The following is a 13,809-nucleotide window of genomic DNA, read 5'->3' on the forward strand; positions in this document are numbered from 1 at the left end:
CTCAGGACTGGCCCTTGCTCATTTGAGAAGGCAAATGGCCATGACCACAGAAACCTTAAAGGTTTAAATTGAAACCTCCAGTGAAGAGTCTATATGAATGCACTCATTACATCTCCCAGCTCTGGGACTCTCAGACTCTAATAGCTACAAAATCCACATCCGGCTGGGCTTCAGCCAATACCACATCTGTCTTCTGAAAAATCTGCATAAGCATCCTTTCAGACACAGCACAAGCCCAACTCTTCTGTTTTGTGTTTCCTGAAGTTCTTCAGCAGCTCTTAAAGACAGTCTTCTCCCCCACCCACCCCATTTCCCTTAGGCTGTTTGAGGTTAAGGAGACTTTGCTGCTCACAGACTCTCATTTTACATGCAGTTGGATCTTGGATCAATGAAAAGAGTCCTCTATTTTCTCAAAAACCAAAGTTCCTGTCTGCACATGTGCAGCTGCTATTTAAGCTGTAGAAATATCTCAGTGGGACCTCATACTTCTCACAGACAATAAACCCTTCCACATATTCCCATGAGAATCAATGTGGGTTCCATAAGAGCTTTCATAAGAGCCAGCCGTCAAAAACAATCCCACCCTTTTGCTAAGACATGAGCGCCAATTTTTTTGTCACTGGCTTTTGCTTTTTGCAGTGTGGTGTAGTGGTTAAGAGCAATGGTTTAGAGCGGTGGAGTCTGATCTGGAGAACCGGGTTTGATTCCCCACTCTTCCACATGAATGGTGGAGGCTAATCTGGTGAACTGGATTTGTTTCGCCACTCCTACACACGAAGCCAGGTGGGTGACCTTGGGCAAGTCACGCTCTCTCAGCCTCACCTACCTCACAGGGTGGCTGTTGTGGGGAAGGGAAGGTGATTGTAAGCCAGTTTGATTCTGCCTTAAGTGGTAGAGAAAGTCAGCATATAAAAACCTCCTCCTCCTCTTTTTCTTCCCCACTTCCATTTTTACTGCAAGAAGTTAAAGTGCTAAAACTTTGCACCACACATGTCAACTGTAGTACCCTTCCGTCCCTGGATTTCCATTCTAAGAAGAGAATCCTATTGACTTAAATGAGTTTATGACATGGGTTCTCCAAACTGATTCTCAAGTGTGAGAGTTTTAATCGTTATGGCTGGAACCCTGCCAACCCTGCCGCACCAGGAAGCATCAGGAATTCCTGCCCCAGGCTTTAAAATACACCTCAGCCTTTGAGGTCATTATCTTGGACTCAGGGAATAATGGTTACTATACTACTACACATACAAAAGGTATATTGCAAGAGGCTAAAGAGAGATCCCCATATTCAGTGGAGTGTTGCAGCTGTGTCCTGGATTGTGCAGCTGTATCCTGGCTCCTGCTTCTCTACTGGGAATCCGTCATCATTCCCAGAAGTCCCTGCTTTAGTCTAGACACACGAGAGAAAGAAAGGCTCTATCTAGCCAGCATCCCTGATTCTAGAAAGCTCCTAAGATTTCGTTGTGACTGATGGCAATCATGGTCCTAGTACAACATGCTTAGTACAAACAATATGGTATTATGGATCTATCAACATTTCGAGGAATGATGACAGCAGGTGAGTGATGAAGAAGGGAAGGAAACTAATAAGCCATCAGTCCTAGCTTATATACTACTCCAGTACTGTACAGGTAAGGAAATATACAGCACATACATATACAAAGTAGGCATTTAAAGCAGGGGCATGCTTCAGCAACTCCTAGTCACACAAGTTCAGTCTTTGCTACGCTGACAGCTAGAATGGACTATTCACTCATTCTGAGTGGGTGAGGGCCGTAACAGCAGAATTAGTCATGACTCATTGCTGAGCAGTTTCTTCAGAGAAACTTGCAAGGATTTGTGATACGTCCTTAGAGCATTCCATCTCCTTCCCATTTGTGCCACCTGTTCCAAGACATAATCAATCCCCTCCCCTTACACCAATGACAGCTGAGACAAAACAGGTCATCCTTGATAAAACTTTTTCCTAGGAGGGGCAACAGAGCTCAGCAACCGAGCTTTGCATACAAAAGGTTCTAGGTTCAATCTCTGGCTTCCCCAATTAACAAAATGATTTTAAATTGCCAGGATGGGAAAAACCTCTGTGTCAGACTTGGAGAACAGCTACCAACCAGAATAGATAATTATTGGACTAGTCAGATCAATGATTTGACTTGTCTAATACAGTCTACTCTTTCATCAGATTCATGTAAGGTTTCTTCATACTTCCTAAAAACTCCACTATTTCTCTAACCTACTATAAGCAGTATTTAATGGTCTCCTAGTAACAGATTGCACTATTTGCCTGGATGAGAGCTTCCATGTGACCATCATGGTGTCTGTGATCACGGCAGCAATTTTTCAGCCAACATAATCCTGCAAATTGCATTAGCGGTGTAGGCAGCCCTAATGAAGAAAGACATACCATTTCACATGAATAGCATCTCCATGTGAACATAGCCCAGACACGCGACTAGTGGTAAACCCACATGCTCCTCTGGGACTGGGGAGGAGCCACCATAAAATTTGAACTGATCCTTATTTGACTATATGACCATCTGACATACTCTGCCAAGGGTCACAGAGAGGAAACTATCATGGGTACAAGTGGTACCTCTAAAAATAAAGGAGATTTGATAACATGGTGTACTTTTGCTTGGATAATAGTATGAAAAAGAGAAGGGATCGAATCCAAGCAGTATTTAAATTAGGGCAGATTTAATGGTTGTCAGCTCTTTTATTGACCCTGGAGGTTGTGCCTTTATTGCAGCTTGGTAAGCAGAAATTAGCAGACAGTAAAGTTCCTTCTGCATGCTGTGAAGAACTTAGCTTGTTGATTTCCACACATCAGATTGCCAATAAGAGTACAACAGCATCTTTCCAGTCAACTGGCAACCCTCACTTGTGGGAACATGCCTTGAAAGTCTCTCACATTTGGCGACACAGAGAGCTAGTTGCCCTTTTGCTTATCCTTTCTTCTCTATCCTTGAGCACATCATATAAGAATACCTGACTGGCTTCCTACTTTTCTGAGCCAAGAAACCTAAGAGCTTTAGATGTCCTGCCAGTCGAATGCTCAAGGGTTTTTCTCCCTATGTATTGGGCAATGTACAGATACGTGTTACTGATAATAGTGCTGTTGGATGTGTTCCTGCATGAATGATAAGTGACATCACATGGGGGGGATGTGAACTTCTATATATATATGTGTGTGTGTACATACAACTCCCTCTCCCCAACATTTGCATGTGACCAAAACACACCCACACTTTTCATCATGTTTGCACTCTTGATCCCTGGAACACCTTCTACAAAATCAGCCAAGTTTTGCTTCTCACACGACGCCAAGATCTTTTCCCTTTATGCCATTTCCTACTATTTTTCCTTACTGAACTTGACAAATAAATCATAGATTATAACATTCCCCGACTCTTTTAAAAATTTGGATCTCCATCAAAAAGAAAGAAAGAAAGAAATCTCCATATGGGATTTAGGAGTTAATAATGAATCTAGAAACCATCAAGTGAAAAATAGGTACGAAGTCAGAGGCCATCCCTGCCTGGACTGCTCAGGGACATACTAATTTTACTGTGTTCCAGAAAATGAAATGTTTAATTAACAACATTGCTTTAAAAAAATTCTTTGCACCTCTTTTATGGCATACATGCTATTAAGGCACAATAGAAACTGGAAGAAAGTCACAAGAACCTATGAAGCTGCCTTATACTGAATCAGACCCCTGGTCCATCAAAGTCAGTATTGTCTACTCAGACTGGCAGTGGCTCTCCAGGGTCTCAGGCAGAGAACTTTCCCATCACCTACTTGCCTAGTCCCTTTCACTGGAGATCATTAGATCAAAACTGTGTCGATTCTGGCCAAAGCAGGTTTTACAATTTCATCATAGACCAACTGAAGCAAAAGCGGATTGATGTTTCATGTGCGGGGCATGCTTGGCCCTGGGAACCCAGCCTTCAACACCCAACTCTTCCCTAGCCTCTTTTGACCAGCTGCCCTTCCTCTCAGACTCAGTTCCACATCTGTGAAATGGGACTGCAAAGGGATCTGCAGAACAAAGGGGTGTGTGAGAGAGGGAGGGTATCTACTGGGCATGGAGTAGGGGGTCACATGAACACACGAAGCTGCCTTCTACTGAACCGGACCCCTGGTCCATCAAAGTCAGTATTGTCTACTCTGACCGGCAGCGGCTCTCCAGGGTCTCAGGCAGGGGTCTTTCCCATCACCTACTTGCCTAGTCCCTTTAACTGGAGGGGCCGGTACTGAACCTAAGACCTTCTGCACACCAAGCAGATGCTCTGCCACTGAGCCACAACCCCTCTCCATGGGTCTCAGGCAGAGGTCTTTCACATCACCTACTTGCCTAGTCCTTTTTAACTGGAGATGCTGGGGATCGAACCTGGGACCTGAGGCTCTACCACTGAGCCACAGCCCCCTCCCCAGGGAAGGGGAGTGTGTGCGTGTGGGGGGGGGAGGTAGTTGTGAATTCCCTGCATTGTGCAGGGGGTTGGACTAGATGAGCCTGGCGGTCCCTCCCAACTCTCTGCTTCTATGAGCATGACTGCAGAGAGAGTCCTGCTTCGAGTCGTGAAAGCGATCGACACGGCTTACCTTTATAGGAGAGGCGAAGTCGGGGCACGCTGCCCTTGGCGGCCTGGCAGCTGGCCCAGAGACTCCCCAGGAGCCACCACCAAGGGGCCCGGCCAGCCCAGGAGAGCCCTCCGCGCGGCATGGTCGCCGGCCGCCCCCCCCCCTCCGCTCTCGCCGCCACGCCCGCGCTCCCCTCGCGCTCCGCGGCAAACTCCGCGCGGGCTCACAGCCCCGCCTGCCCGCCAGAGCCCCAGCCGGCCCGAAAGGGCTCCGCGAGAGCGCGCGACGCTGTTTGCAAGCAGGAGCACGGCCGGCCGCGCGCCGCGCTGCAAAGTTTTATACTCGCCGGGCTCCACCCAGCTGCTTGCAAGGAGACCGCCGCACAACCAGCGGCCGGGGGGGAGGCGGGAGGCCCGCCCGCCCGGGCTTCCCGGCGACTGCACGCGTCCGCTGCCGAGGTGGCTGCCCTCTGCGGGCTCCCCGAATAGGAGCCGTATTCCCCGGGCTGCGTGGCGTGTGGCCTGTCGGCATCCTCTGCCAGGCCCGCTGCTCTCCTGCTGGAGGGCTGGGCGGAACGGCGCAGAGCCCGGCGGCTCCCTGCTTTAGTCCCGCGGCCCGCCTGCCCCCAATGCGCGCCAAAGGCGAATGGATTTCATCCTGGGCGAGAGACGCGGGAGAGAGCCTCGTGGCGCAGAGGGGTACAAAAAAGGAGGACCCAGCTTGCTGGTGTAATGCCTATAATCTTCATTGTTATTGGAAATTTATTCTTTTATACTCAGTCCGCATACTCACACTTATAAAGTTGCTAAGCCGGGGGTATAAGGGTTAGCATCTAGCACGATACCATATTCTGCACACATATATAATGGCAATACCCCATGTATAAGGGGTCAAGTATTATTCTTTGGTTCCTATTCACTCCTGTGTGATCACTGAGTTAGCATAAACTGGCATCCACTCCGAATTAGGTGCCAGTGAGATCATCCTTGCAGGCCTGGTACAGCTAGCTGCCCTAATGAGGCCCGAGGCAGTGAACATTTAATTCCAAGCATTGCTATTTTATCTGGATCTGTTCTCTGAGTCCTAGGACAGTAAAAAAATACTTGCAGCCCTTGGTGGAAGGAGAGAGGCTCAAGAATACGAAGCCACCCAAGCTGCCAGTAACTGAAGTGCGATAAAACTGTTTAGCAGAGGACTTAAAAACACAGTAATTTAACCATAAATAAAATAAAGTTACATAGCGAAATTAAAGTCAGAAGTGCTCTTACAGCCCAGATCCAAAATGAAATCTACACAGCTGTGGTTACTGCATTTTGCCTTTACCAAAAAGTGACACAAGCAGCAAATGTGATCAGCTCACAATTGTTCTCTTCCCCACACTTGAACTGTCTGGCAATAGCCATTCCACCACACATTTTGGCTGTATCTTCATTACATAATGTACACTTGGTTGTCATAGTTGTCAAATTTGGTTGCCAAACATTCAAAGTTTGTCAGATAAGAATGTTAAGTTTCATTTCTCCATTACAGATTATGTAGCCACCTAAATCCACGCCTCAAAACCACACTGATAGGATATGCTAATCCAAATGTATCCATTATTGGGTCTTTGTGTCTCTACGCACTATATTACGCATTTGTAACACCCCTGACCAGAAGTTATAAACGTTGTTGCAATCCTTAGTTCTGGTGTGTGAATTGTCCTGCGCATTTGGGGCAGTTCTCACCCGCTGTGTATATTGGGCCTAATAGACAAACTGCTTTGAACTCTTAACCTCCTACTGTGTTATTGTCATTGGGAATTAATACAATAATACAGGCATATCACTGGGGGTAAAGTGTAGACGACTGGGGAAGGCAAGGCCATAAACACAGTCTGCCTAGTAAACCTCGTGATGCCACCCCATGGGTCAGGAATGACCCCGTACTTGCACAAGGGACTGCCTTTACCTTTTAACAGGCTAGGGTAAAAAAAAAAAATGCAAAGCCTGGAATATTTTCCTACCAACCAGTCCCCCATGCCTACAAATAGCTTTTTCATTCCCATTCTCTTCTCTCCCCCCCACCCCGCCATTAAAGAAATGTATTGACTAGGACTCCATCCAAATGGACAGGTTTCAAAACTGTCCTTCAAATTCTCTTTATTGCCAAGCATCCGTTTAGTTGAACCCCCTACTTGCTCGTTTTTGTTCCTCTAAGTTGAGGTCATTTTATGCTTTGATGCCAATATATTTACAGAATGTTAAAGAAGTAAAATAAAATAAACCAAAGGGGCTGCTTAAAATATTAACTTGATGCTAAAAACCCAACCAATAAATATCAGTAGAAAAGTGCAAGAGTCCAGTAGCACCTTAAAGATTAATAACATTTCTGGCAGGGTACAACCTTTCGTGAGCCACAGCTCACTTCTTCTGAAGAAGTGAGCTGTGGCTCATGAAAGCTCACACCCTGCCAGAAATTTTGTTAGTATTTAAGGTGCTACTGGACTAGGGCTGTTGAAAAAAAATAATTCGGTATAGTTCGGATTCGGCCGAATTTGGCTCATCTGGATTCGGGATATGCTGAAGTCCGAACTCCCCTGCTTCGGGTCTGTGCAATTCGGCGCGAATTCAAAGTTCGGGAAAAAAATTCGGCCGAATAAAGCCATTAAAAACACAACCGTGCCTTTCCGCGGCTCAGGGGGGGCATTTTTGGGGGTAGAGGTCCCAAACTTTCAGCGGAGCTTCAAAGGACCCTTCTTGCCAGACCCCCCAAGTTTTGTAAAGCTTAGGTCAGGGGGGGCTGAGATATGGGCCCCGAAAGGGGTCCCCCCCACCCTTAATGTGCATCTCTGAGCAGAGCTTGCCTCCCACGCACAAAGCTCTGAGCCCCAACAAACAGCTGAGCTGCGGGGAGCAAGGGCAGGGCAGGTGCGAAGAAGTTTGCAAAGCAACACAACTGCAAAGCAACACAACTGCAAAGCAACACAACCATGCAAAGCAACACGTTTGCAACCATGCAAAGCAACACCTGACACCTGGGAGTTTGCAAACCATGGAAAGGGACAGAGGCAGCTAGCTATGCATAATGAGCAGGAGGGGGTGGAATTTCCCCTTTTGCATCGGACTCGAGTCGAGACCAGGAAAATGCATTCTTTAAGTCACCATTTGAAAACCAGTTTTGAGCAAGCATCAAAATAGAGACTCGAGGGGGCACACGCACCCCAGGCAGAACGGGTGAAAGCCCCCATTGGCTTCCCCCCCACCCACAGAAACTGCTCCCTCCCCACACACACACAGACTCTGCTTCCCCCCCCACACACACACAGGAGAAAAATTATAGATTAAAGCCCCCAAAGGGGTCTTACTGTGGCTGTCTTCTGTTCCATCAGGAGGGGCTGGGAGGGATGGGTAATCCAATACGATTCTATTTAAGCACGGGAGGTTTTGCCTTGGATTTGCCGCTCTGGAGATGCATACAGGATCGGGTGATCCATTCATCCCAATAGGGAAAAGGGGAAAGCCCATATCTCGGGACCCCCTGACCCAATGTTTACAAAACTTGGGGGGTCGCTTAAGAAGGCTCGTCTGAAGCTATGCTGAATGTTTGGGGGTTGCACCCCCAAAAATGCGCCCCCTGCAGCCACGGAAAGAGAAAAGGGGGGAGCCCATATTTCTGCCCCACTGAACCCATCTTTACAAAACTTGGGGGGTCTCTTAAGAAGGCTTGTCTGAAGTTATGCTGAAAGTTTGGGGGCTGCACCCCCAAAAAAGCACCCCCTGCAGCCACGGAAATGGAAAAGGGGGAGGGAAAAGGGGTGGAGCCCATATCTCGGGACCCCCTGACCCAATGTTTACAAAACTTGGGGGGTCTCTTAAGGCTCGTCTGAAGCTCTGCTGAAAGTTTGGAGTCTCTACTCCAAAAAATGCGCCCCCTGCAGCCACAGAAAGGAGCGAATGTGCACACCCACCCCCCCATGAGGATTTCTCTCTCTTTCTCTCCCCGGCCGGGCCGCGCAGCAGCTAATTCCTGCAGTACTCAATCCTGACTGATTGGCCAGAAGAAGACCCAGCTTGGCCATCGATTGCCCGGGGGAGAATGCTGCTTACTGACGGTTATGCTGCTGCGCCCCGAATTTGGCGAATTTATTCGTGAACTCCCGAACTCGCTGAATTCGGCTCCCCCGTTTTCCCGCCATTTTTGAGTTGGGTTCATCCCGAACTAAAAACCGCCGAATTCGGCTGTTTTTCGGTTCGGGCCGAACCGAATCGACAGCCCTATACTGGACTCTTGCTCTTTTCTACTGCTATTGTCAGACTAACCCATCAAAACCAACAAATATGTGGGTATAAGTAGCCCTGGTTACAAAGCAAGACAGCAGAATGCAAGAACCAAATAAATAGGGCTGACATTCTGTATGCACTTGTTTGGAAGTAAATATCATTAAACACAGTAGGCCTTACTTCCAAGTAAACATACATAGCATACATAATGTAAGCCACTCTTTAATCTGCTTTGAATTGCTGGGCATTTTCTTTTTAGAAGGAAAGGTGGTTTGGACTTTTTCTTTAAAAAAAAACTTTTAAAAAATTCATCGGTCACCCTGGCCAGGATTCTCTCATTGATAAAGGCAAAGCTCAGGAGCTTGAGGATATCATAACAACAAGGGTTTTTAACCAAATACTCTATTTACTTCCATGCCTCCAAGGTGGTGTAATGGAATGGTTCACATGTAACATGAACATTACTATGTTACCATCTTAGGATAACTGTCTTCACAGGGTTGTTGTGAGGATAAAATGAGGGAAGGCAGGACCATAAACTCCTTGGGGAGAAAGTAGGATTAAAAAAAATTCTGTCATCTAATCCACCCTCTAAAGCAGCAGTTGCCAAACATTTCGGGCCATTGCCCCCTTGGTTCCACAAACTCAACCCCAGCGCCCCCTACCCTATCCTATAAGAAGCATTATTCAAAATAGGGGTTTTCATGACTCACTAAAGAAGATAATAGCAATAAAATTTCAGAACACTAACAATTAATTGCACATCTATTCAAAATCAAATTAAAACTTTTTAGTTGAAATTTATTCAACAAAACTAATGAACTTGACCCAGTGGTACCAGCTCTTCAAAGTCTGGGGGGAAATTCTGATAGTTTCCACCAAATTTGCCAGCATGGTGCCATAGCTTGGTCTGTTGTAAATTAGTGAACAACGCAGTCGAAGGGGCCCACCTCTAGCGCCCCCCTGCTGCCCTCTTGCCTCTTAGTGCCCCCATAGGTAATCCTACCTCCACCCCCCAGGGGGTGGTACTGCCCACTTTGGGAACCACTGCTCTAGAGCATGGACCGCATCCACTTTGATACGCTGCTGTGTTTTCTAGCTCTCAGCCTTAATGTTACAGAGTTTGCCTGGATCTTTTTAGTGTGGATTGAGATGACAGAACCCACACTCACATCTTTGATTGAGGAAGTTAGAGCTCTGGCATATCTTTGACATGATTCTGTCATGTTGAAATGGAAATGTCCATTTAAAGACATGGAGCTTAAAGTGTTTTTTGTGCAAGTCAGCTTTGAATACATCTGAAACTTGCAACTAGCCGAAACTGGCCAGATTATGACATCCTCCGATGCCATCTTAACACTGTCCTCATAACGTGACAGAAGCGCAAAGGTAGTTTAAGCCTCTCTTATACCAGACTTTGGTTGTACTTATGTTTGCCCCATAGTCATCATCCAGCTTCAGTCAGATCTAGAGCTGCTTCAGTTAATAGTAGTGTCTTTTACAGATTTTAAGATAGATGAATTTCTACTTGTGACCTGCCCTAATACTGCAGTAATGACAGAAGAAGCACCTGCAGACATTCTCCCCTAGCCAGAGGGGCTTTGACCCATCCTGAATTCTCCATGTCCACCTGCTTCTGCTACTCCACCATGATGATGCTGAAAGACTCACCAATCTGATGTTGCTAGCAAGAATGGCAACTGAAATCTGCAAAATCTTATGTTATTTTTTCAGGAAAGATATATATATATATATTATTTCAAGAGGATTAGACACCCTTAAAGCATGGGTAACATTTGCACTTGGGCCCCATATGTTAACAGATTACTAGGATCCAAACAGGAATAGAATTATTAAGGTCCAGAACATTGCAGAGATAACTTTAGAATGGTGATGGAAATGCTGTCAAGGCTCAGCTAGTGATCCCATAGGATTTTCAAGGCAAGAGATGTTCGGAGGTGGTTTGCCATTGCCCACCTCTCTGTGGGCTGAGAGAATTCGGAGAGAACTGTGACTACCCCAAGGTCACCCAGCAGGCTTCATGTGGGAGAGTAGGGAATCAAACCGAGCTCTCCAGTGTGGAGTCCGCCACTCTTAACCACTACACCACGCTGGCTCTGCAGATGAGAATAGGCACATTTTAAAGTTGTCTGAGAATGTCTGTTGGCTTTCTATGGAAAATGGGTGGTAGTGCCTGGTTTTAGCTTTGCTAGTGACAATGGATCATAAAGAAGCATGCAAGAATCATGCTTCGTTTCCTTTTCCAGGAGGGTATGCATGTCCATGCCCTGACCTGGATGGCCCAGGCTAGCCTGATCTCGTCAGATCTCAGAAGCTAAGCAGGGTCAGCCCTGGTTAGTAATTGGATGGGAGACCACCAACGAATACCAGGGTTGCTGTGCAGAGGAAGGCATTGGCAAACCACCTCTGTTAGTCTCTTGCCATGAAAATCCCAAAAAGGGGTCGCCATAAGTCGGCTGCGACTTGACGGCACTTTACACACACATATGCAAGTCCATGCATGTATACCTGAAGGAGTGGCATATTTAATGGTGGGGCCACCGTACAGTGCTTGGCCTCCCAAAAACCTTGAGTTGCTCCTCACAGTATACAACCAACTTTTCTCATTGAAGCTTGAGTGTAGATCTGCCCTTCTCTCAAAAGCTATATGTTAGTTGATGATGTGCACGTTAAAGTTGCAATCCTAATACATCTTTCCTGGGAGTAAGCCCCACTGGATAAATGGGGCCAACTTCTTAGTAGATCTGCTTAGGATTGTTCATTGGCGTATTCATTCACATACCAACAAGATGAGATATTCACACAGAGTCTAGTAGTGGGGTGTGGATGCTGCATTGTGCATTATGTGGATACCCTGAGACACAAACGTTTGCAGGCAAAACTGAAATCTCAGGGAAAATGCTTTAAACAGATGTCAGGACCAGGCAAGGGAGTGCTAGAGATCCAGCATGCAATCAATTTCAGTATGTCACAAAGGAGGGAGTGCTAATTGAATTCAATTAGTTCAGGGCTTGCCCTGGGATCCCTGAGGAAGAGTTTAGGAAGGAGAAAGGTAAAAGGGCTTGTATTTTAGACAGGAGGACCAGTAGAGATATCAGAGATGCTAAAGATTCTTGCCAGACTAACAGCTGTACAGCTTTACCAATATGCCAGTGGCCCGCAATGAAGGAAGCAAAGAGTGCATTTTTATGGCAAGCATTCTGATAATTAACATATTTCTCAAATAAACACAACAGGCTGTTGTCAAGTAAATGTTCCATATATGAATTTGGGTGGAAAGAAGCAACAATCTATCAATATTAACCAGCAGGTTTTTTCTATTAAAGGGACTTGCAGATGTCTTTTATATTCCCCGGGCAAGGTTTAAACAGCAAATAAATGAGCAAAACATTTAATTCTGTTCCTTGCTGCTCAGTCACAAGTACATTTGCTTGGAGATTAGTTCCACTGCAGTCAATGGGACTAACTTTCCAGTAAACAGTACTGCAGCCTCAGTGATGCTTCCGGGAGCAACAGTAGGCACCGTTACTATGCTAAGGAGCTGTCCTGTTATCTTGACATTGTCCAGACAGATAATTGATTCATACAAGTTGCAAGTAAATCAAGTTGTAATGTTGGCCCTAGACTACATAAAGGGATCCTAAGGATGAATGTCTTTGCAAGGCTGTCAAAGATAGGACATTTTAGAGGACATTGATTCATAGGGTCGCCATGAGTTGGAAGTGATTTGACGGTGCTTAACACACACGCACACAATATTCATTGACCAGATTGATCAGATTTCTCTCATCCTATGCTCACTACATCTGCTATCCTATCCATGCTTACTTGAAAGGAAGTCCCACTGTATAAAGCAGAAGTAGTAAATATGCTGAGAATTATGCTAAATGGATTGCTGCTTAGAAGTTTCTACGGGAGGTGGGGGTATAAGGAGAATGCTTCAAGTGCTGCAGAAAATGTGACCCTCTACATAGCTCAGAACAGGCTATTTTCCTCCCACAAACTTGTATCATTTTCAGAGACAAAGCTGCAGGCCCCATCATCAACTCTGAAAGTTGAGGAGTTCACAATCACAGGCCACAACAATTCTTCAGAGAGCGATATCAGAGCTATGAAATTCCAGTTAGCACATTCCAGCCCAGTGGAGATTGCTTCCACAGCTGTCCATACAGCTGATTAATATTGCCTAGAAAGGTCTGTGGAGGGAGACAAAAGTTGCCAATGTGCCCTGGTCTCTCCTGCTTTTCATCACAAAGTAGAGATGCTCTGATCCTCTTTCTCATTTGTGAGATCTGAATGTAATGCTGACATAGCCCAAATAGTTGCAGCCCCATTCTCTAGTTTCCCTTGTTCTCATCAAGAATCTTCTAGTATCTTGGGATCTTCTCCCATACTTTTTGGATTGCTTTGATGTTCCTCTCAAAGGTATGGCACCAAACTCTCATAAAGTTCTTGGGGGAAATGCATTTTTTAAGGACAGGGAACTGATGACCATAGCCACAATGGTTCTTTCTACATGATGAAGTGACATAAGCTGCTTTGATTACCACTGTGGAGAAAGGCAGATAAACGTAAGTTGGTTGTTGGGTGGGAAGGAGATAAGGAAGCGGGGAAAGGGGAGAGGCTATGGAGGGCTTCGGGGAAGGGAAAGAGGAAAGAGTGGGGGACAGGGAAATGGCATGCCTTCCACTAGTCCTTGCAGGTTCCCACTTGTTATCTACAGTGTCAATGATTAATGACTCACATCTCACACTCCTACTGCCATTTTGTGTGTGTTGGGGGGGGCACATCCCAAAAATCTTTTTATGACTTTGGCAGCTTACTGGCTGTGTGTTGCCTTCCCATGCCACCCTCATTCTAGAGCAACCAGTGCTATATGATGTTGTTTTAAGTTCAAGAGCAGCGAGACTATCCACTACCTGCATAAATCTCCTACTGTTCT

At 46.0% G+C, this 13,809-nt stretch overlaps 1 protein-coding gene across 1 annotated transcript in view; it reads right to left on the reverse strand.

Annotated features, from left to right (window-relative positions):
- SEMA3G (semaphorin 3G) overlaps positions 1-4,726 on the reverse strand; it is a 99,803-nt gene extending 95,077 nt beyond the window's left edge. Inside the window, exon 1 of the mRNA XM_056847240.1 lies at positions 4,606-4,726. Coding sequence (XP_056703218.1) covers positions 4,606-4,726 — 121 coding nt within the window. The remainder of the gene's footprint in view (positions 1-4,605) is intronic.
- Between the last annotated feature and the right edge of the window lie 9,083 nt (positions 4,727-13,809).

This window comes from Euleptes europaea, chromosome 1 (assembly GCF_029931775.1).
Source record: "Euleptes europaea isolate rEulEur1 chromosome 1, rEulEur1.hap1, whole genome shotgun sequence".
NCBI classification, from domain to species: Eukaryota; Metazoa; Chordata; class Lepidosauria; order Squamata; family Sphaerodactylidae; genus Euleptes; species Euleptes europaea.